Below are 24,827 nucleotides of genomic sequence, written 5' to 3'. Positions count from 1 at the left end.
CATTTACTAAAATGCCATTTTTTTCCTTGTGACAGTCTAAAGTTTCCTTCTTAAGCCAGTGAGGAGCTTTGAACCACTTTGTGTTCTTCAGCTATAGCACATATTTTACCAGGGTTTTTAATATTATTTGTTAAATAGCTGTTAATATGCTTGTGGGCCTCACTTTTACAAAGTTTATTTTCCTGAAACTGAATATAATAATTTAATATTCCTGGGGTTTAGGATATACTCTGTTGCTAGAGTATCTGTGATGCAAGATCATACTATGATATCAGTTGATAGGATTTTCTCATGTCATAGATTATAAAAATGCCTGTCAGTTGAATGCCCTCAGAGGGTTTAGCACTTTGGGGGTGAAACTCCTCTTCAACATTCTTGTAGGTCTCACCCATTTTTTTGTTTCACCAATCTATATGATCTATTTTTCCTATTACCTTCTATTTAAAAGACTCTCTAATTCACTCTGACTGAAACTTCCTATGTCATGGCCAGATGTCTCTGAAGTATTACACACACTGAAATTGTCCTGTGGGTCTGTAATTACAGATATTGTGTTTTACAGAATAAAGTGGGTATCTCCCTTTCTTCCTACTCTTAGATTTACCTATCTGCATCTTGTGCATAAACCACTTTTTTTTTTTTTGTGAAGTTAATATTAGTTTAGCTTATTTCAAGGAATTACTTACTTTACCAAATGCTTTTTAAACTAGTTAGCAATAGGTAAAAATACCCAGGAATGTGAAAAAGTCTCAGAGACACATGAAAAGTATCCACCTTATCTGAGGGTCTTTGTACATCCACCAATGTTGGCCATACCCATGTCTTTTGTGCAATCTGTCTGGTCCTGATAAATAAATATTTATTTGCTTGAAGTAGCCTCTGCATGTGCATAAACTGTGGTGCTTTTAATATGTAAAATTAGCTGATTTTCCTGATTTACACTTGGTTCTATCTTTTATGAAAACAGAGATAAAAGATCTGTAAAACCAGATAAAATAAAACAAATCTAGGATGCCGTCTGATCACAGCTTTCTATCAGATACAAGCCAAAACAGCAACAAACTGAATATTCTCCTGTGTAAACACTGAAAACAATTTTTGCTTATTTTTTGACAGGATGAGCCATCTTAACTGAGCATGGAAGAAGCACATCTGTTAATCATGTCTCATCCATCATAGCAAAGAAATAAAAAGCCAAAAAGAAGTAAGAAGCAATGTCTATTACTAACCATAATTGCTATTACTGCACATATTATTATTCTATATTTATCAAAGAGGAAAGACCAATTTTCCATTATGTACATTCATTTTATAATTTCAAAAATATGCAAATGTCAAAGCGAATTGTGTGTATTGAAATTGATTCATATAGTGCATATATTTTTACTATTACTTGTTTTTGTCTGAATTCCATAAATGAAAAAGCAATGAAAACTGTAGTAGATAGGGAAGTTCCAATATACACACTCCATAATTGATATGCAAAAGTTATAGACTATAACTACAAAGATATATAGTGCTTATTTTGTGCCTAAAAGTATTAGACAATCAGAGAAAATTTCGAAGTGTATTTTCTTGAAGCTATATAGGCGAGGATGAAAAAATCCTGGGTAAAAAAGAAAAAATTCAGGGTGAAAAAGTAAAGAAAGAAGATCCAAGTATGCCTAGGGAAATACATATACACCCATAAATATTATTTTTAAACTGGTTATTTGAATCATCTTAGTTGCTGACCTTGTAATGACCACTAGCCATTCTCTCACTCTCCCTCCTCCTACACGACAAGGAAAGAAAAGAAGATGACAAATCTCCTAGATTGATAAGGACAGAGTGATCAGTTACCATTTACTGTAACAAATCAGACTTGACATTGGTAAAATAATAATATACGTTCAACTACAAATAGACCAGTGAGAAACAGAAAGAAAACATAAATCCACACTCCACTTCTTCCCAGGCTCATCTTGGCTCTATTTTAAAGTGTTCTACCTCCTCGTTTCACCCTGAAAGTTTTAGAAGGGGTAAGGAGAGAGGGATCTTTGTTCACACCAGCTCCTCTCTGCTGCTCCTTCTTTCTCCCACTTTTCTCCTGCTTCAGTGTGGGTCCTTTTTAGGTGCTGCAGGATGAAACTGCTCCTGCATGGGCTTCTCTCCATCTCTCTGTAGGCATCACAGTTCTTGCCTATAGCCTGCTCCTGTTGGGGCACTCTGTGGGCTGTAACACTCTCAGGCCATATTCACATGTTGCAGCATGGGGTCTTATGTGGGCTGCAGTGCAGATGTCTACTCTGGCATGGTTCTCTCCATGAACCGCTGGCAAATACCTGCTCCACCATGATTCTCTTCAGGGGCTACAGCTCCAACAATCTCTGCTGCAGCTTTTTGAGCTCCTCTGCCCTCTCCTTCTTCAATGACCTTGGATATTGCCTGATTGTTTCTCACAATTCTTTCTCTCCTCCCTCCTTTGTCTGCTGAACAATGTTTTCTGCTCTTAAATATGTTTCTACAAAGGTGCCATCATCTTAAGTGAGAGGCTTAACTCTTCCCTGTGGCTGGTTGGTTGGAGCTGACTCAAATGGGTTATTTCTACCATGGTGCAGTCCCTGGTCTGTTCTCACAAAAGCCACTCCTGCAGAACCCCCTTCTAAACAGAATCTTGGCTCCTTCACCAGATGAAATTGCATAGCCAAACTACTCTAGAAAAAACCAAATACAGAGCATAAGCCTATTACGATTATTGTGATATGCATACCCCTACATAGTCAGAAAGCCTAGCTGATCACTGTAAGAGTTGCATAGGTATGATATATGTCTGAGCAGGATGAATGCAATGATAGAACCTTTAAAATATGACATTTGCAGCATAGTGTAATCTGGGAATCATACTGCATGCAAATTGAAAGCCTATCAGAAAATGAAGTTGTTACTCTGACAGACTTATCTGTCAAAGGTATATGTATATTGTTTCTCCTTATGAGTTTCTATCTATGCATATTCAAACATCTGGCTATGAAATATGATTATCTTTTGAAGATAATTTCATTATGTTGTCTACAGGTCATTTAATCTCTTGTTCTCTTCAAATGGAGAAAAGTGTAAATCATGGATGTTCAGCAGAAAATATTACCCAAGGGTATTCTGTATTACCATTTGCAATAGCTGATAAACATACAGATTTGCAATATCATATCTTATTGTATCATGATGGGCGTTCTGTAGAGCTGGATTACTTATTTTCTGGCTTTTTCTTTTTGTAAAAGAGTTTGGAAGCTAATATACCATCTAGAATTACACCTTATGTGAGATTTGGATTTTCAACAGAAAAATTATGGGCTATACTTCCTTTATGTAATATGACACATTTTTAGTTATTTAGTACTTTAAGCTGTAAATAAAAATTATGAAAAGTCCCTGCATTAATACATAAGTTAAAAAGAAGTTTTTGTAACATTTTGGAATGTTTTTTGATAATTCAGTAGCGCAATATTAGAACTCAGATAGCCTGAAGGAAGGTTCGTTCCAAACTTTCTCATGCCAGATTTTCTCATGAGGTCAAATGCATTTAAAAGGATCATATCCCAAGATCATATTAAACTCCGTTTGGCAGAAAACTTAAGAAAGTCTAAATCAATTCAATACTTTCTGCAAAGTGTAGTTAGTATTGTAAACTCTGTTCACTTGTTCTGCCAGATGTAGTCACCTTCTACAAATTGGTTTGCTGACCATGGAAATCTCCACAGCACAGACTTATATATATGGATCCCTTCTTGACCACAGCCATTCCCTGTGAGAACATAAAACTATTAATGAACTTCAGAGGACTAAGTGGGCAGTGCATTTAGTACCCTATGGTTTTACACCATAGAATTTTATTATTGCATGGTTTTTGAAAATTAAAGACAAGCCATGGCAACTTCCAGTGTAGAATGTTGTACCTTGAGGTTTACTATTCAAATATGCAGTTAAACTACAGCAAATGAGACTCAAATGCACAAATTAGGTAATTATACTATTCATCCCAAACTGAGGGACAAATGATATTCAGGTAATGTCAGCTTAGCTTGCTGTGGCTTTCCAGATTTATCATTCACACTTCACCTTTAAACTTCTTTCGACATTTTTTAATGGTCTTTTCTAATGCACTGTCATGTAAGCAAAAAGTAATGCACTTTTCAGAATGGATTTTAAACAACTGAATTTCTGTCATACATTTTCAATATACTGACTTCAGAGGTTAACTAAATAAAAATGAGTTTCAACAACATATTACCCTTTCCCCTATAATTAAAAAAACATTTTGAAAACATACATTAATATTTATCTCACATCTTGAGCTGGTCCATCCAGGTTCACAAGAGCATTGATACCCATCAATGAGATCTATGCATCTGAAATACAAAAGAGTGTTATTTAGCTCTTTACTTATTCAGTTCCAGATACAGCACTAGTAGTATCTATTCCATGCATTTAAAAATAGTGGTCTGATGTAACCTACTGTAATACATAGTATATAGTATTTTTCAATAGTTTTATAATGGATTCCAAATGTGCCTACCGTGGGTGCTGAGGCATTTTGTAAGGATTTTGATTGTCACATTAGGACACATCTTCTCATTTCAACTGTTGGCATGTAACAGCTAAAGATTTTCTCTTAAGTATATTAAACACTAATTAATCTCCACTTACTGAATACTAGTTATGGTAATGAACAAAAATGCAGGAGAAATTGAGATAATGTCACTATATTACATTAGATTAAGCAGGCAACATCTGTCATCTCTAAGTGTGCTTGTATTCTTACTTTATGGAAGAACATAATTAAAAGTATATTTATCAAACATCCCATATCATTAAGTCTTGAATATTGTTAGTTAGGTACATTATCATGGAGATAATAATAGTTAAATAAGAATAGGCACCTTCCGTGAAGACAAGGATTTGGCAAACATTCATTAACATTTATCTCGCAGTTTGTTCCGATGAAACCTCTCTTACAGTGACACTTGTAGGAACTGATGCCATCAATGCAGCTTCCATTGTTGAGGCAAGGAGAAGACATACATTCATCTATATTTACTTCACACCTATCACCTGTTTAAAAATCCAGAAAATGCAACTAAGTTTTAAATTTTAAACTCAAACCAACACTGTATTTATTAATATCAATATTTCCACATAATTGCTTTTAGTTACATAGATTATTCATATCGTTCATTATATTCTTCAATAAAAAATATCCATCTGGAATTGCCTATAGTGTAAATACCAAAAGGATGGTTATATTGACATACATAATGAAAAATGACAAATATAAAGTGATGACATCTGATTGATATTTGATATTTGAGTGCTGCTTGAGAAGATTAAAAATTCAAGATACCAATTTATGAGAATTGAATAGTTTGAAAAGACAAAAAGGAAGAACGCAGAATTTTATGCAGCAATAAAGTTAAATATTTTCTACCTGGAAAAGAAAAACAAATGCATGATAAAAAAGCAATTGATTGCTGAGAGCATACTCAAAAATGGAAAATAATAATAAATTAGAATCCTATACTAATTTACACATGATATAGAAAAACGAAAAACAAAGTTGGTCTTTTGCCAGTAACTTAAAATTTTATATCTTTTTGAAAATAGAAAGAACTGAGAGAAAAGGAGAGATTTCCTTTCAGAATTGCTCAGTAGCACCTAGTTTCCTTGTTCAAGTCAATTTTGGTATCAAATATTATAAGACTATTGACAACTACTTGTGACCATTCCATGAGATTTCAGGATAGACAGATGTGAATCAAAAGATCAATTAATAGGTTTATCATTGGAATAACCAATAATTAAGCCAATTATGTGTATTAAAAAAATCTATAGCATAAATCTAAAAAATGAAAATTAACAAATAAACATGAGAAATACTAAAAAACATGTTGCAGAGCATATTCCAGTTATAGAAAGAAAATAAATTATTTGTTAAATAATTTCTTACAAATCTAAAAGCATACTTAAAAATAGTAACTGACTGCAAAGTACAAGTACTCATTTTGTCACATTGACATTAATCTTGTGAAAGGCCTAACATCCTTTCAATATCATTTTAGCATTGTCTCATTCAGTCTGCTATGAATAAATAATCTGTTAAGAAAACTTTCTGTGAGTTGTGCACGGAAAACTAGGGCTGAAAAGGTCACTGAGCTTGTTTTTGTTGATTTTACCTTAAATAAGATTTATTATAACTTAGTGACTAATACCAGAGATTTAGATTTTCTATTTCTATTGTACTTTGTGTCAGTAATAGACTTATTTCAGGCAATTATTTCACCTATGTCAAGTCAAATTCAATTGGTGCTGATTGGACTGCAGTAAATTTGAAAGGTTGCCACCTATTTTGAAGTATCTTTTTCTTTGTTTAGAGAAGGTTTGATTTCCACTACAGAGAACTTTGCAATATAAGATTAGACCACAGGAAACAAAATAATTAAGACAATTAAAAACTTTAATTTCCTTGGTTTGAAACTTTGACAACATTTGTTTTCATTAAATATCAATTAGAGACCTTGGATACATATGCATGGCTCTTGAGAACTATATTTTCCCATTTATTTGAAAAGTGAATACAAGAACCAGAGGGATAAAATATAAAAATATCAGCTGTAGCTTGTACTGTTGTTTAGATATTTGAACTTTAGACTGGAGCATGATCTCTTTCTTCTCTTTATTTGAAGGAACATAATACTGATACTTTCTTATTCCCCTAGTCTTGGGCTCAGCTTGGATTTCTCTTTATATCTTTCCTGCTCTCAGGCTGCCAGCATTAGCCTGCGAGTGGTGCCCAGACACCCCAGCCCCTCAAAACCCCATGCACACAGAGGGCCATGGTTTGTCAGGCAGTGACAGGTGGGGGTGTCACCCCCCCTCCAGTGGGGCCACCCCAGAGCTGAAGCTGGAGCCCAGAGCAGCCACTGGCCCCAGCAGAGTTGTTAAACCAGTGACATGATAGGCCATGGCAAGGCTGAGCCTTTGCACTGCTGGATCAGTGCACAGCTGGGGCATCCCCCTGCTGAAGGCAGAAATATTTACTGAAATTCAAAATGAAGAAATCAAGCCACACCTAAAGATACAGTAGTTAAGAATTTAGATTTAGTTGGTAGCTGAATAAACTTACAAAAATGGATATAGAACAAGATAAACCTGACACTGTGCAAGTAAGTCTATTAATTTGTGTCTGAATGTAGGAAACATCATAAGAAAATTAACATAGTAGTCAATATTTCCAGAGGAGGCAATATCACATTGCCACACTATAGCCAAACAAGCTGCAAATATCAATTCAATATCTGTGACTTCTTAATTTTGACCTTAAGAATATAGGATTTAGTGTGATCAATGACTTTGTTAAAACTGAGGAAAACTTTAAAAACTAAAAGATAACTGAAAACTTGTAAGTGAAAGACAAATTTCTAAGAAACAATGCATCTCTCATTTGAAGTAATGCAGTTCAATATGGAGAAAAGAATTGTATTGGTATGTTGCACTGAATATAATATGTATAAATTTCCTATATTAAACACACTCATATATCTTACAGATGAAAAATATGTTTTATCCAGTATAGTCATTGTTTATTATTTCAACATTGTGGTATAAAATGACATGTAAAATAAAATTGAAATAAGGCAAATTTGAATTATGCCTTTATGTTAAAGGCATAAAGAAAAAAATGTTCTGTCACCACTCTAAAGCAATGTAAGTATAGCTTTGTGTAAAAAAATGTTCATATTTAATTCCAAATCACTCTATAATATGAATGCCTCCAGGATACACTAATATTAATATGATATACCGATTAATATTTTTACTATTATCATTAGTACTAGTAGTAGCAGTTTTGATTTTCTTCTCCATGAGGCATGTTTTATGTTGTATGTAATGGTCTTATTTAAAACAGAAGCATTTTTATGCATTTTTTTAGAGTCAGATGACAATAAAAGACAAAGTTTGCTGTTCAGCTAAAAATTCAACTTCTCTTTCTCTTCTTGGCATACAAGAAATCACATTTACTATGAGTAAAGCAATGTATTATTCTCATTAAAGTTTAAATACTCTATCAGATATAAGAACTGTTCTGTGTTTGGAGGTTTTCCAGACCCAACTGGACAAAGACTTGAGCATCCTGGTCTGACCCCATAGCTAAAACTGATCTCAGCAAGCAATTGGACTACAGGCCTCAGAAGGACCCTTCCAAATTGATTTATTCTGATTCAAGAATGAAATTCCCCGTGTACAGCTTGATCCAGTAACCTAGTCAATGACAAAATGCATAGAATCAGAAGTATGATGTGGGTACAAGGAAGCAGATGAAAATGCAACAGGAATGTGATGATGGTATATGAAAAATTACTTGTGACTAGAATATGTTTTATTATACCCTTGTAATTTTCTTACACTTTTTAATAAAAATCTGATCAAATTCAACCTCTCCCATATAAATCCAAAAAGATGCTATCATGGCCATATTTTTTTGGGAATAAGAAACTCATCTTTATAGGACATGTTTTAACATATAGCACGTTGCGTTCTGCAAAGTGAAACCATCTGTCAGCATTCATTGCTTTAGATATTTATTGCTGTGAGTGACTGCAACATCCACAGGTTCTTAAGTAATGAATTGCTTGTTTCTATCTTACTAGTTATATCTGATTAATTTGTTTCTTTCTTTCTATCCCCAGTTGTTGTGGGTTAGGAACCATATTCCCCAGTTCAGTGCTGCCAATAGAACTGCACTTCCTCTTCCCCTCCCCCCCTCCAACTGGAGGCACAAAAGGCAAAGATCAAGAGTTGAGACAAGAAAAATTTACTGGAAACAGCAATGAGATAAGGAAATTAACAATAACAACAATAGCAATAAAAAAATTAACAATTTACATGGAAAGCCCATGAAAATAAACAAATACTGGACGTTTTCCCCACCAGGTTTCCTTGACTGGAAGGACCCCCTCTCCCCAGAGGAGAGATTCCCTTTCCTCCTGCTCCCAACAATGACCTGAAGTGGTATAGAATAGCATCCCAGCCTTCGTCATACCCCCTTCTAGCTACTGCAAAAATTAACCCTGTCCTGGCTAAAACCAGTCAAGAATTTTTCAGTCCACAGTAAAACAAAATGCAGCGTGAGAAATAGTTATTGAAATATTCTTATATAATTTAAAATATTTTATTTTCTAAATACTACAATAATTTAATATGAGAGATATTAAGTACATTTACAACTTCCACAAAGCTCAAAGAAATATCATGGAGTCACAGAAGAATAGACTGGCATTATGATATGTAGTGTTCCTTTGTGGTGTTCTCACATTAGAGCTGCTTAAATGTTTGTTTGTCTCAGTATTTGTAGCAGAGCAATTTGTGTGGAAATTGAGATTTCAATCCAAGAGTTTGCTAACTTAAAAAATAGAGACTCCTTCAAAGCATGCACAATGACATACTTAAATACATTCAAAGATCCCTCCAAAGTTACATTGGATGAAAAGTACAAAGACTGTCCTAGTTAGCAGTAATAGTTAGGGAACAACTCTAATAGCTCTGGAGCTCCTAGGAGTGTGTATGTCACTTATCATGATTTTAGCATGGCTTTGACACTCTCTCCCACAATACTCTTGTACACAAGTTAGGACTTTATAGGCTGGAAGGGTGGAAAACTAGATTAGTAAAAGGTTGGTTGTGGTGAATTGATCATATCAGGAGGCCTGTTAAAAAAGGAATATCCTCAATTCTACCACAAGGCTTAGAACACTGGAAGGCTTAAGCCTGATCTTTAGTCATCAAACCAGAAGAAAACTGCATGCCACAGATTATTCCATGGCTTTTGTCACAAGGTCCCCAACCCCACTGAGAAATAGGTCCATTTTTTTTGGGCCTTCCTTCTGCTCCCAAGGTATATAAAAGGCTTTCCTATGGCTTTCCACATTTTCCCTATTCTCAGCTCTAGTTTAGCTTTTCCTTTTCTAATTTCAATTCTACACACTTGGGCAATGACTTAATATTCCTCCTAAGCCCATGCTTGCTCCTTTCACTGAATGTGTGCTTCTTTGCATCTGAGCTCAGTCAGGTGTTTCTTATTCATCCTGTTGGCCATACCTTCTTGAACACTCTCTTCCATGAACAAGGAGGAACAGCAATGAAGCAAAGCTGCCACCAGACTAAGATTTAACTGTTTAAAGTATGTCCTAAGGCTCTGCTCAGTAGGCCATAAGTCACTTCAGAGGAAAAAGAATGTTTGTGTCCCGACCTTGGCTCCCAGGAGAGACAGTCCCAACTTGTCACTTCAAGCCAAATACTCAAAGAGATTAAACCTTATTGTCCTAGGTTCTTTCTGGCCTACGACATCTTTCCTGAATAGTGTTTAAGCTCAACAAGTCCAGCAAAAGTGTCCCCTCCTTTCCTCACAAATCAGAATACAGCACAGACATTATAGCACTTCTCAGAAAAACGCATAAAGCAAATTTGTGCCATTCTTAAGGTGTGTTCACCAAATCTAAAGTTTTTCTAAAGTTCCCCAAACTTATGTAAATACTCTAATAATAAAACTAAAAGACAGACACCACAAAATCTACACTAAGTACAGAAATGAAGATCTATCAGTCTGAATGTTGAATTTGTTCTCAGTGTGCCAGTCAGTTTTGACCTCTTTATGTGTAAGCTGCCTCTTGCTTTAATATCTCAAGGAGCATGCCATTAGATTCCTCCTATCTGACTAAACAAGTGGTCACTTCAGTGAGTAGTGTAGTTACTCTTCTTCCACTGGATATCAATAGCAAGACGTGCCACGAGGCTTGAGGAGTGCAGATGCAATCACTACCAGAGCTAACTGGCAGTACAAAGCTGTAAAAGCAGCTGGGAAGGTAAAAAAGACAAAGTAAACTTCTCTCCCTTTTAACTGATTAGATTTGGTGGGACTTTTATGTTAGGTGAACCTATTGTATGAAAAGTGGAGCAGTTTCCATTGTCACATAGATAAGATGAACAGCAGGGTCTGAGGCTGATGATAAGAAAGACTGGGCCTCAAAACTGATGTAAAAGATAAAATACAAGCTATTTAAGCCAAGATTTTGACTTCATTTAACATATAACTTAAGTACACACTTAGTCACTTCCAAATGTCATTTTGTACTCATCTCATAGGGAAGATAAGAAAGAGAGATCTGTGCTTAGCAGAGTAACTATTTAAAGCTAAGAAATAATTACTGCTCTGCAGAAATGACTGAAATCAGTGACTTCATGGTACTTAGTCATTTTTTGCCATCTTCTGGATGATAGCCAGTACTTGGCCATTTGAACGAGAATTTTGAATTTGTATAGCTCATTTTAACACACATTCTATTTTAGCCACTGAAATCTTATTTTTAATAATGACTGAAGGTGAGAAAGTGTTGATGGAGGAGCTGCAAGACACCTTCTGTGAGAAGAGACCAGGGATTGCCTCATGACAGACACAGTTCCCTCTTTTAGCTCATAACCATTCCCCTTTTTTCTATCATTATGTGACATTTAAACAGTCCCTCTGGAGCTTTCTCACAGCACCCCTGTACATACTTGAAGGCTGCTATAAGGTCTCCCTGGTGCCTTCTCTTCTCCAGGCTTAGCAGCCCCAAGCTTTTTGGCCTGTGTCCACAGAAGAGGCGTTCCAATCCTCTCACCATTTTTTGTGACTCTCCTCTGGACTTATTCCAAAGGGTCTGTGTTGTTCTTATGCTGGGACACCTGAGCTAGACACAGGTGGGGGTTCACAGGAGCAAAGCAGAGAGGGAAAATCACCTCCCTCAACCTGCTGGCCACATTATTTTTGCTGCAGTCCACAATATGGGTGGCTTTCTGGGCTGCAAGTGCCGTGCTGACCTGACCTCCTTGTCGAACAACAGTTCCAGTTTGGGATTGTCCAGACCCACATGCAAGACCTTACACTTGGCCTTGTTGAGCTTCAGGAGGTTCCCACAGGTCCATCTCTCCAGTGTGGCAAGGGCCCTCTGGATGGCATTCCTTCCCTCCAAGTAAATCAGCTGAGCCACGCAGCTTGGTGTCATTGGCAAACTTACTGAGAGTGCACTCAATGTTACTTTCTATGTTGCTGGCCCATGAATTTTTTCATCTTTACTTTCTTTTCTTATTCTGTTGATGAAAGGGACTGAAAGAACAGCTGGATGATCAGCTGGCAGCAGGACAAGGTCAACCCAATGCATTTAAAGAAAACCCGAACACTTTAGTCTCTCAAAGAGATCTTAAAATTGTTTTCTTAGCCTCAAATAAAGAAAACCAGAAAGTAAAGTCTAAGGAATGATCAAGTCTTTCAATGAAGACAGTCACAATTTGGTAGAATATTTTCAAATTAGGTAATTAAAAATTAGCAAAGTTCTAGAGTCAAAAACTTGTATTCTTATTAAATCCATTTTACAGCAGAGGTGGTGACCCAGACACTTATGGTTTATACTTGAATATAAAATAAATTTTTCATTAACATGAAAATTATTTCATTTGAAGCATGTCTGAATCATCCAGGTTATATTTTGATGTAAGATTGTTCAGATGGCAAGATTTAGAAGAAGAGATTAACACCTCAGGCATTTAAGTGACTATCAGGGCAAGAGATTGCAGCACATTGTGTTTAAATACACATGTTATACTGAACATTTGAAGTGAAATTAATATCAGTGTTTTTGTTATTTTTTTAATACCAAACTCAGTGAAATATTGAGATATATATTTTTACTAATTTTATAGGAGTGCACATTCAGAATGTGTCAGATAGCTTTGCATCAATGAAGATATATCTGTACTCCTAGATCACATTTTGCTTCTAGTTTTAATTTGCTGGTTAAATTCCATTTCATTTATAATTCAACAAACAGTCATGCAAGTTCCACTTGTTTAAAGTGTATCTTCAGATTCCCTCACAAAGCCTATCAAGCCAAAATAATTGTTACATACTTTTTGGTGTCCTTAGATTATCAACAAATTTCCTGTATTTATAGTAACATTTACAAAATCAAAGGATTCTTAAAACATGTAGAGGGAAAAAAATTCCTAAGACATATTTCAAAGGCTATTTTAGTGTAAAGAGGACTATGGAAGCACAGTGTTTTCTTACTCAAAATATCTATCCTCCATGCACATTAAGTCTCATTACAAAGCAAAACGTTTAGTTGTTAGTTTCTTTAGATTTGAAGTATAAATTCAACAGTTATTGTTATAAGCACTAACATTCATAAGCACTAACATTGTTATAAGCACTAACTCCAGCCAACAAATAGCTGTCTAGACAAAACAGATTTTAGATTCAGTGACTCACAAGGCATCTCCCATTTTGTGTTTTTATATCTAACACTCTGGTACCACCAACCTACAAGCAACAAGCAGTAATAGCTATGATGTGAGTAAAGAGCTATTCTACTTTGGACTTTCAGAACTGCTTTATAAAATCACTTTACTTCTTATTTTGCTCTAGGAAATAAACAGTTTCTTACATGCCCAGATCACCAAAGTTTTATTTTCCAACATATCCGGTGTAAGGATTTTAATCAGGGTGCATTAGTGATATTTAGAGCTTAGGAAGATCATTGTTGCTGCCAGTGAAATCGTGTCAGAATACACCTGTGCATTTTTACTCTGAAAGGTGATCACCTTTTTTAAGAGTCTATGTGATATGCAAAGCCTTAGATTTTATATTAGCAGTGTGGATAACAAACTATATTTTAATGGTTTAAAAATTATTTCTTAAGTGTTTTTTGTTAAAAATCTATTTAAAATGAAATAAACTTATGAACAATGTAAAATAAATCCAAAATAAGATAAATCCATGGAGAACTTAAAATTCTATTTTAAACTTAAATAACTCAAGAATTTAAAATAAAAGATACATTATATGCCAAAATTTTAGAGGCAACAGAGCAGAGATCAATGTCTAAAGACTGGCTTCTCTAAGACAGTAAATTACATGATGACCAGGAAAAACATTCAGAGTATCTAATAAAAGTTATTAATTTTAAAATAAGATTTAATAAACAATGAAATATATTAACATAATTTGGCCTAAACAATTAAATGTATTTTAATTTGTTTCCAGTTTCCATTCATTTATAAGCGTATAATATTTTAATAGTTGATGATTAAAGTTCTCAGTATATTAAGACTTTTTTTTAAATTTAACTGATCATTGGAAAAAATTCATGCTGTCATCTGTCTTTAAAGGGGTCTGGTCTTTGAAAGAAAAGTTCTTCCTAAATTACAGCTAATTGGAAAAAAAGAATCACAAAAAACCCCAGAACAAAACCCAACATCTTATCCTTTTTGCCTAAATATGTTAGGGAAACACTAAAGTCAAACTGATTTGTCAATAATGAAAAATCAAGACAAAAGCACACCTGCGGATTGCTTGTTCCTTTTAAAATTAGAATCTCCTAAGTGTTCATGTGCAGATGTCTTGTCTTTTATAAATATAACAGGGAATTCTTACAGAAACATGTACATAAACTTTAATACAGCTGTTTTAGAATTAATTGGAAATTACATCTGCAGCACCACTGCCTAATGAACAGAAGTTTCTGTGACACCCAAGAAGTACTGCTTAGAACACAGGCCATCTGAAGAAAATATTGCAGGGGGAGGCTTGAAAAAATTTAGGCAGGAAAATTATATAGATTTTTTCATTTTTTTGCTGAAATATCAAGAATAATTTTGAACAACAGTGCACAAGTGATATGCAGACTTAGATTTGTGGTGAATGGAAGAAGGATATACAGCTATATAGAAATTCCCATAACTGTACTTGTTCTTTGTTCTGTGGAGAATTACATTCCTCTCACTTCAGTGGACGCAAATTGCATCCTTTTTTATCTTGTACTTTATGTGGCATTCATCACAGGCTGGGATAGATAGGAAAAACCACTTTATGCAGAAAAAATGCAGAAATTATTCAATTTAAGGAAACAACTGTAAATATTTCTGCAGTCATATGATCCCGTGTGTTTTCATGTTGCTTAAGATGGATCTATCAAAACATTGTGTATGAACTAGCTTAGCAGCACACTGGACATTTAAATAATAGTCAACATAATTTTAGGGAAATTTTACTGAATCTCTACCCATTAAATATTTTTTCATGACTCTGTAAAAATTTAAAGATTAGCACTAAAGGCAATGGTGTCAATCAAACGGGTCAAAAGTCAAGGTGTTTCTATGGTTTTGTACAAATTAAAATGAGAAGGTGGCATATTCTTGCTTGCAAAATTTACTCTGTATCTATGGTAATAGTTTTTTTCCTGGCTGAATTAAAAAGAATACACATTAATTTTCTTTATACTATACAATAACTCATTTCAACTGAATGTATGGGTGATTAAAGAAATTATAATTCAAGTCTTAATATCAATAATCTTGAGCTACTTCAGGAGAATTAGATAAAACTATTTTTAAGTTAGTATTGATTTATCCTCCAATAGGGAGATTAATTTTTTTCTTGCTATAATATTAAAACCATGCAAAACCTGTGAAATAAGTTTCTTGGCTGAAAGAGTAGATCATACCTGTAAATCCACGTAGACAGAGACACTGATAGCCTCCAAGCCTGTTGATGCAGCTTCCTCCATGTAAACAAGGCAAAGTTTCACACTCATTTACGTCCATCTCACACAGAGACCCATAGTATCCAGGTGCACAGTTACAAATGAATCTTTAGAAAAGGAAAAATCTGGTATGTCAATGGAAGTAACAATGGGATCTATTGCAGCACTTTAAAGCCATATAAATCTCCTGATCCCAAGCTGGTGTCCCTAATCCTCATCTATATTAAAATGAAGAGAGTTTTCTCATTTCCACGTTTCTGAAGCAAAGAGGGTGATTTACTTTTTGTTAAATTAATAGAACAATTTGGCACAATAATTTTAACTGAAGATATAAGAAATTACTTAAGGGCTAATGATCTCCTGGCACAAGTCTCTGAATAACTTGTGGAGTGCTGTTGAACAAACACAGGGTTTGTAGCAATCTAATAAGATCAAATTTTTTCTATTCCAGTCTTTTTCCAAATTAAAAAAACCCAAAAACGTAAGGAGGAAAAGAGCAAGTTTTGCAGAAGACATTTTTCCTTCTATCTTTCTTTAAGATTACATAAGAAACAAAACCTGAGTCAGTAGCATTTGCTTACTCCATTTTAACTTGTTGTACGGTGAAGGTTCCATCCAAACTCATACTTAACATAAGGAAATCAGGGAAGCTTGTCATTTAGTAGTGACTAACCTGTTTATGAGATCCAGGCAAGTTCCATTGTTCTTGCATGGTCTTGATAAGCATTCATTAACCTCCACTTCACATAGGGTCCCAGTAAAGCCATGTTGGCAGGAGCACCTAGCAAAAACAATGTCACTACATTACTTTTTAGGTCATTACAAAGATTCTGGAAACATATGGCAGATGTTGAGAGGTATTAATTAAATAGTACCAAAATCATGTTTGCTTTTTACTGATAACTGCAAAAGGCAATACTTTAACAAGCAACAACAAGTAGAGTGTTTGAAGCCCTTGGTTATCATTAGTTGAAAGCCACAGGCTTCGCACTGACCCCACTGTGCAAGGGTTTACTTAGAATTTGCCTTGGCCTGAGCTACTTTTCTCTTGTTTTGACACCTGCCCTGCAGCCAGCTGACTGATGCCTCTCATGCTATAGCTTCAGCTCTGGAATAGCATCTATAGTGAGGGTGTGAGACACTGAGATGACCATGGTGTTACAAATAATAGCCTTTTGTGTTCCACTCCTGAAGGATGGGATGACATCCAGAGGGATGAAAACAACCTTGAGAGGTAGGCCCTTAGGAATTACATGAGATTTAACAAGACCAAGTGCAGGGTGCTGCAGATGGGTCAAAGCAACCCTGATATCCACATAGGCTGGGGAAGGAGCAGATTGAGAGTAGCCCTGCTGAGAAGGACTTGGGGGTGCTGGTGAGTGAGAGGCTCCAAGAAGGCTTGAGACTGAATACGAGAAAAAACCCACTGTGAATATCATAGTTCTCCTGACAAAGACTTCCAGATGCCAGTGACCTGCGATAAGACCCCCAGTTCTCGAAGAAGAAGATGATCACTGATCACAGGATGCACACAGACTTTGTAAGGGTAATAAAAGAGACATAATTGCAAGATTTCTTATATAACAGCTATAACTATATTCTTCATTAAGTTTTTCTATTGATTTCAACTCAGACTGTTTGTACTAGTGTAAGTGGACTAACAACAACTCTGCTTTTTTAAATTGAATGCTTGTGATTTTAGTTAGTCCTACAATAAATTCTTGGTGTCTTACTTATGGTGTATATGTATTACTTTTTGCACACCAGAAGATTTAGACTATAATGTAATTGTCAAACACATTACAAACCCTGCCCCCCCTTCAGTGAAGGTCAGCAAACATTAGACATTCAGAGTACAAAAGGAAAAGCTAGATGATAAAAAAAACATGTATCATATCTGTCATTCAAGTAATTTTCCTGACCTGTAGTGGTTGACCCCATCCACACAGAGACCTCCATTCTGGCATGGATGGGAGATGCACTCATCACTGTTAACTTCACAGTAAGTCCCCTCAAATCCTGAAACACAGATTTTATTAATGGTGAATGAATGAACTCAACTACTTCACGTAAATTAAAAGGTCACAGATTCTCATGGGCATTTGGCTATCTGAGCCCAGGACTAACTCAGACAATGAAAGTGGCTGGCCTGGGAAACCTCAGCTGAACCCAAAGCTGTTTAAGAAAAGCCTGAGAGAAGCATCAGCAATGGCTACCTCTTCTCTTTGGGGCATTTTAGCTTCAGCTCTTTGTCCTTGGTATCTGACTGAGCTGTGTTGCAGCCATGGCCAATGCCTAGCTGTGTAGCATGCTGACTTTGGCCTACATACAGGCTCCCTGGCTTGCCCTTGGGTCTGCCCCATTCCTTGAAGCCTTGACTGGCCCCGTCTGCTGTTCCTGGACACAGCCACTGGTTCTGCCCTGCTGTGCCTCATTCACATACTGTCAGACTTGCAGCTGACTGCAGCTTCTGAAGGAGCCAGCCCTTACTGCTCACTGACCCTAAGATCAGAACTACAAGTAGAAGTAACCCTGAAAGAACTTTCTTCAACTATTTTTGTTCCTTAGCTTCAGCTAGTTGATTTCCAGGCAGTAAATGAAGTCTCAACATACTTTAATGAATTAGAGAGAGCAGATTTGGATAGAGCATCTGGATAAATATATTGGAGAAATGCAACCCATTTTAAAGGACAGAAAAGCTTTCTTGGAAGTGTGGGACAAAATCAGAAACTAAAAGCTAATTCAGTAATTAATATATTAGAGAGTAGTGGAAGTTAGAGGACCACATTTATTCAAAGCAGTCAGTAGCTGAGAAAAAAAACAACTGGTTTTATATTTAATGAAGACAAAATGTGATTAAGGTCTTATCTGCACAGTACATCACTTGCATAATACATTATATTTGCCTGTGTAAGTGTTCCAGAATATGTACTAAAATGAAATAAGACAGTTTTCAGTGATACATGAACCCTATTTTTGCTCTTAGACAGCATACTGCATCTTATAACATTTGCATAAATAGGTGTTCTCCTAAATGCATCCTTGTGGTGAAATTCTATACATACCCTGGAGAACCTATAGCTACTCAGTTGAATTTTGCACAGATTCAATGTATTTGTTTTCAATTGATGGAGAAATGAAACGATTGCAATGAGAAAACTATTTGCATTGTATGACATATGCGAGTGCTGATTGCAGGTTGTCTAAAGATCATAAATAGAGTTCACCCAAGTGATTTTGAACATCACTGGTATAGAAAAAATATATTGAAACAACTTTAAATTTAGCTATTGAAATTCAGCATATATTGCTATAAATATGGCAAAGGTTCTACTGAATTCTTTATTAAAACAATAACCAAAAATTGTCAACTTTACTTTTTTAAATACCCCAATAAGAATAATTTTTTTTGGTTATGTTTTGTATTTGTGGTTTTCAAAGTACCTAATGAAGGCGAGGAAATAATGAAAGACTGCTGTTAGAATAGTATGGCTTATTTTTATCTAGAGAAAATCTCGTCTGGAAGAAATAAGTGTCTTGGTCAGAGTTCCAAAGAAAGCTGTAGAAAGAAATCTTTGCTGGTACTCCAATATATGATCTAAACATGAGCCCACATCAAAGCAGTTGGTATTTTCTTCTTCTCCTCAGGATTATTTCTGTTCAATAACTTTTGGGCCTGACTGAAATGAGCTCTTAATATTTGCTGAAGGTTTCACAGCAATGTTACTATAAAGCTGGGAAAATAAAGCCTGGAACATTTCTCAAAATAGCCTTTCAATTATAGTAATTTATGTTGTTACGATGTTATTTTTTTTTCCAGAAATTTCTTGAGCATGAAAGGATACCCTAATTTATTTTCCATCTGTATGTTTCACAAAATTAAAACCCAACAATAAAACCAAAACCAAATCAAAACAAGTCCAAAACAAAACAGCAAAAAAACCCAACCAATCCCCCCAAAAAACTGTAAAAGAATCGTCATAATACCAAGAAAAATTCTGTCTCAGTATTCTGTTTTGAAATATATCCCTCAGCACATAAAAAATTGTATTCTGAATGGTTTAGTTTATTATGTGCAAATGAGCCTGAACCAGAGTGAACCATCCAAATACTTTTCTTATCTGTGGCACATGTAATCTGCATCTTAATGATGCTGAACCTTCATCTATTCCTGCCTGTGCTTTGATTAAGGAAAAAAGAAAGATAAAAGAACTATAAATTAGTACACCACAGACCAAGTTAGGTACTAGGCCTGGTTGTGTGAGTAGGCACACAAAATATTCAGTAGGTGTTTGATACATGCCATTCAGTGCCACTGAGTAAGAGCAGAAAAGGTGATAACACGTCTCTCTAACTCTGGTTTAATTAAGAAATTGGAGGGCATTAGTGAATGTAAGACACTAGGACTCATAGGACTATTTGTAGTCAACTTCCTCATCTGTAATCTCTCTTTTATTTGTGATGTTTGAAATTTCTAAAACTAAATTTGATTACTGAGTGGAAGGATGTCAATGGGCAGGGAAAATGGAACTTCACTGAAAAGGACACACTGAAGGTAAACCAATGTAACGTTATAAATAACTCACAGACATAGATAGATATATATATATATCTCTCTAGATATATATATAGCTATATATATAGATATATAGCTTTATAATGCTATTGCAATTAGTTTAAAACATTTGTGAATGTATTGAATACGTATAGATATATTTGAGGAAGTATCTCAGTAAGGTTAATTTTTGTAGTAACATCACATATTCGAGACTTTCAGAAATGAACAGAGATGAAAAACAACTGAAAATTATTACAGTTTCTTATTACAGTGTTAAAAAATAAAATCTTATTTCTCTCTATTTTTAATTGTTCAGGTGGCGTGAATATTATTTTAATGATATGAGGTCTAGGAACATCTGGATAGCTGTTACTTGAGATGAGACAGATGCTGTTTTTACTTCTGTTTCTCTGAAATATAGGAAATCCTGAATTTGTCAACTCTGTCTATGGGGCTTCTGGGAGTTGCAAAGTGATGGAATATGCATAATATAGAAGCTAAATATCTGCTGTCACATTTATGGTCATTTCCATCTCCTTATTCCATTGCAGAGAAATATTACAAAATTGACCTCTGCAGGTAACAGGATTCTAATGGGATTCTTTTGCCCTAATCTCTCTACTGTTTCGCTCATCAGAACAGTACCATAGATGTTTCTGTCCTTACCATGAACTATTTATGAACCAATATTTGCAAACAGCAGAGATATAATAGCAGTCCCATAATCATTAGTTCAGGTACTTAGGTTGTTCAGCATAACATAAGTAGGTACATGAATCAAAATCAGAGGTGTGTAAAATATTAGGCACTGTAAAAAGGCTATTTCCCTTTGTAAATTATGTATGCACATGTCTGAAAAAGAAATTGGTACTGAAGGACTCAGAAATTTGACAATGGCAAACTCCAATTTGAACAACTTGCTTTTCATAATCTGTTTATTATTTCTGCTTGGTATTATAAATTTTGCAGATTATAATAATTTTCACTTAGCCTTGTTTCAGGCATTGGCTGAAAAATATTTTGCCTCGGTTCAAATTTCTAGCTGTAAGGTGCTATAGACCAAATAAAAATGATCACTAGCATCTAGAAAAAAGAGTAGTCATGGGAAAGCTATTGACAGGAGACTGATAAAAGAGGAGAAAAAGTCCAGTGAAAATCTGTTTAAAACAAGGACTTCAAAAATTACCTTGAAACATAAAGAATGTATTGCTTTTAGAAAGGACAAAGAAAAAATAGAATGCATAATTCCAGTAAAAACTGTTGCTATTGTTTCTCCTTAGAGATGAGTCCTTTTTATAGATTTCCCTGAAACAATACACATAATTTCATTACACTCTAAAACTGATGGCTTTAACCTTAATCCCCATGCATAAACCAGTTTTTCAACTTCTCAGTTTCTAGCTTTATATTTTTAAAGCTGCAATGAGGATAAATAAGATGACAAATCTTTTGTGTACTTGCGTGCTGTAATGACAAATGTTGCTACCCCGCTGTTCTTTTTACTCGTCTCTAAAACTGTGTGCTTCCAAAAGCTGTGGAAGTAAAAACAAAAACAAAAACAAAAACAAACCCCAAAAATCAAACAAACCAAACAAACTACAAGAACAAAAAAACCCAAAAAACAAAAAACAAAAGAACAAAAAAACAAAAAAAAAAAAAACCAAAAAACAAAAAAAAAAAAAAAAAAAAAAAAAAAAAAAAAAAAAAAAAAAAAAAAAAAAAAAAAAAAAAAAAAAAAAACAAAAAAACCACCAAATCCAAAACCCCCCAACTTTACAGCAAAACCACAAGAGGCAACTGGTCAAGAATTCAGCCTGCCTACCACCTGAAAGATTTTTCCTAAGCTGCCTAAATAGTCGGCAGAGTGACATAAACATTTCTACAGCATTATCCATTTCACTTTATATGTCTACTTTTGTGTGAAATGAAGTATATCAGAAAACAACACCTCCTTAATGTAATACTGCGGACATCCACAATCCAGACATTTCCAGTTTATTTCTTTCAATAATACATACATTATTATATTGGTCCAATCTCCCTTCTACCATAACTCATTAAGATGCTACTGAGTTAACACAAATGCTAGCCAAATAATCCATATTTCTGAAAAGAGTAGGTAAAGCTTTGATATGAACTCTCTCTATATGTATGCAATACTTAATGTATAGTATGTAGCATTTCCTGATAATTTTTCTATCACAACCTAACATGTTTATGGAAAATTGTTTTCATTGTAATACGGAGGCTGCATGAACATCCTAAGGTTATCCTATCTGTATTACTTGGACTAATGAAGGAAATTCTACACCTAATTTTAAAGAGAGATTATTTTCTACTTTCTAAGAAGCAGGAATTCTAGGAACCACTTTAATTCAGCAATCTTGGCCTTTTCTTTCTCTCTTTATGTCCGCAACAACTCTATCTGCCTTTTCTGCTAGCTTGGTTAGCTACTATATAGCTACTATAACAATAACTACTAATAGTTCTCATAAAAGAATAAATTGCAGTTAAAAAAAGTCTTATTAGAAAACACTAAATATTTTCTGGCCTGTATTTTATGGTTGCAAATTATTTTTTTATCTTGTTATTCTTTGCAATATTTATGTGCTTATAATTACACAGGTTTCACACTTTCTTAAAACTGTTATCTTTTATCTCCCATTTCATCGTTAATTAAACTTGTTCATCAGTTCCAGCAGAGAGCTGATCTTGCACTTAGTAGTTGTATGCCCTCTCATAGTTTTCCTTGGTTCTGAATACATTTTTTCAGTATTTTTTTTTCTTGGAACACAATTCTTAGAAAGCATCACTATTTTTACCAAAATGTCCTATCTCTCTTTCGGGTTGCATGGTCTAATGCCTAGACTCTTGTTTATTTACCCTCTATTTTACTTATATATGCGGTTGAATTTCTCTTTGGATCTTTCTCATGTAGACCTTCTGGGGAATTTATGAATAGTGGCCAAGACTCAGCTACAAATATTTCAACATTATTTAAATTATATAATCTTGCTTACATCTCCTGCCTTGCTTTTCTGTTACACTAAATTTTCAGTTCTATTATTAAGATTAATTCTAAGAATGGAGTTCTCTAATACTGGAAAGATATGTTGATAAATTAAGCAATAAAAATTCTGCTATTTGCCCTAAGTTTTGCATTCCTCCTGTTTTCTTTGCATTTTGCTGTGTTATTTAAGGAGATTCAGTGCTGGCTATATGATTAACAATTCAAACCCCTATGTCCTCCCAACTGTCTTGATCAAACCCTTGCTTATCAATTACTGGCAAAGTATTTAAGAAGGGTTTTCTCTACACCTCTTGGGAAACTTGTTCTACAGCAGTGATTCCTAAGCTTTTGCAATAATGACTCTCCCTACAACATTTTTGCAATCTTAAATATACCATTGTGCAGTTGTAGAGATCATAACTTTTTAAACTGTTTAGCCTGCTTCTGTGGACAATTTGACTTAAAGTCATGGTCTAACACTGTTCTATGATATGAGAGCCCAGTTTTGTTACACAAATATTATAAACTATCTCTTTGAAGGAAGAAAACCTCTGTATCTAGGGCAAACAGCTCAAGAGTAAGATTTACATTAACAGTATTTATAGAATTTTAAAACTCTTTATAGCAAAATCAGACAGCTATAGTTCCCCAATGTACATACGGGAATAAAGATGCAACTTTGTTTTATACTACAGCTAATCTTGACTTTATCATCTTCCCACCAATTTGCTGTGGTAATTCAGTCCTAAACTAACATCTTACATCAACTTTGATTCTGCCCAATTCATATTCCATCAGCTTTTATCTTCTCTGACCTAGCCAATGCATATTCTCTTTTTCTTCCAAATGTGTACTACTGTCAGTGGTATAATTTATGGTCCTGCTGTACCCATCTCAGATATGGTGTTCTACCATATGGTGCTCTCAGATAGTTGTTAAAATTTGGTAAGCACTGCTACATTTTGTGATTCCTGTTACACCAGACTCAACCTTTCTAATGACCGGACTGTTAGCTACTGGCAACTTTAATCCACATGCCATTTACTACTAAGTCAAGTGTTTTGGAGTAATCTACTTATGTTTTTGAAAAACAACTTTTCTTAAAGATGCTTCTCTACGCAACTTGCATACCTCCCCAATGATCTTTGGGTTTTTTCCTCAGCAGTTTGTGGTAACATTTACCTTAATAGTAAAAAACCCAAGGTATTATATGCTCCTCATTCCTAGATATTATATCCATATCTTTGTGGCTTAATAAATGACAAATAATAGTATTGTCATGTAACACTGCAGTTATCCGCTAGCCTTTGTCCATAAGAGACCCCTACCTTTATAGGCATAACAGTGAAGACTTCAAAATCCTGCTCCAATTCCAGTTTCAGTAATTGCACTCCCCCACCACTTAACTTTTCTAACTTTTCAGTACAGTTGTTGATTAGTTAATGTGTTCTTCAATTCCTACATGGAAGTGTATAGCAATGTTCTGCACAGTTAAACTGTTGCTGTGTTCTACCTTAGCAGTTCTTGTACATTGAGGGTGAGATTGTGTCTTTTAAGCCAGGGCCCAGGGAAGCTGTCAGCACCTGCTGTGATTTGGTTCCTTGTGCATACACGGAGAAACCCACTATATCCATTAAGCAAGGGAAGATTA

At 34.9% G+C, this 24,827-nt stretch overlaps 1 protein-coding gene across 1 annotated transcript in view; it reads right to left on the bottom strand.

Moving 5' to 3' along the window:
- EYS (eyes shut homolog) overlaps positions 1-24,827 on the bottom strand; it is a 702,047-nt gene that overhangs the window by 399,009 nt on the left and 278,211 nt on the right. Inside the window, 5 exon segments of the mRNA XM_031057597.1 lie at positions 4,310-4,388; positions 4,920-5,091; positions 15,570-15,715; positions 16,282-16,389; positions 17,531-17,627. Coding sequence (XP_030913457.1) covers positions 4,310-4,388; positions 4,920-5,091; positions 15,570-15,715; positions 16,282-16,389; positions 17,531-17,627 — 602 coding nt within the window.

Source organism: Geospiza fortis, unplaced genomic scaffold (genome assembly GCF_000277835.1).
Source record: "Geospiza fortis unplaced genomic scaffold, GeoFor_1.0 scaffold264, whole genome shotgun sequence".
Lineage (NCBI taxonomy): Eukaryota > Metazoa > Chordata > Aves > Passeriformes > Thraupidae > Geospiza > Geospiza fortis.
This window is presented reverse-complemented; position numbering and strand designations above follow the sequence as displayed.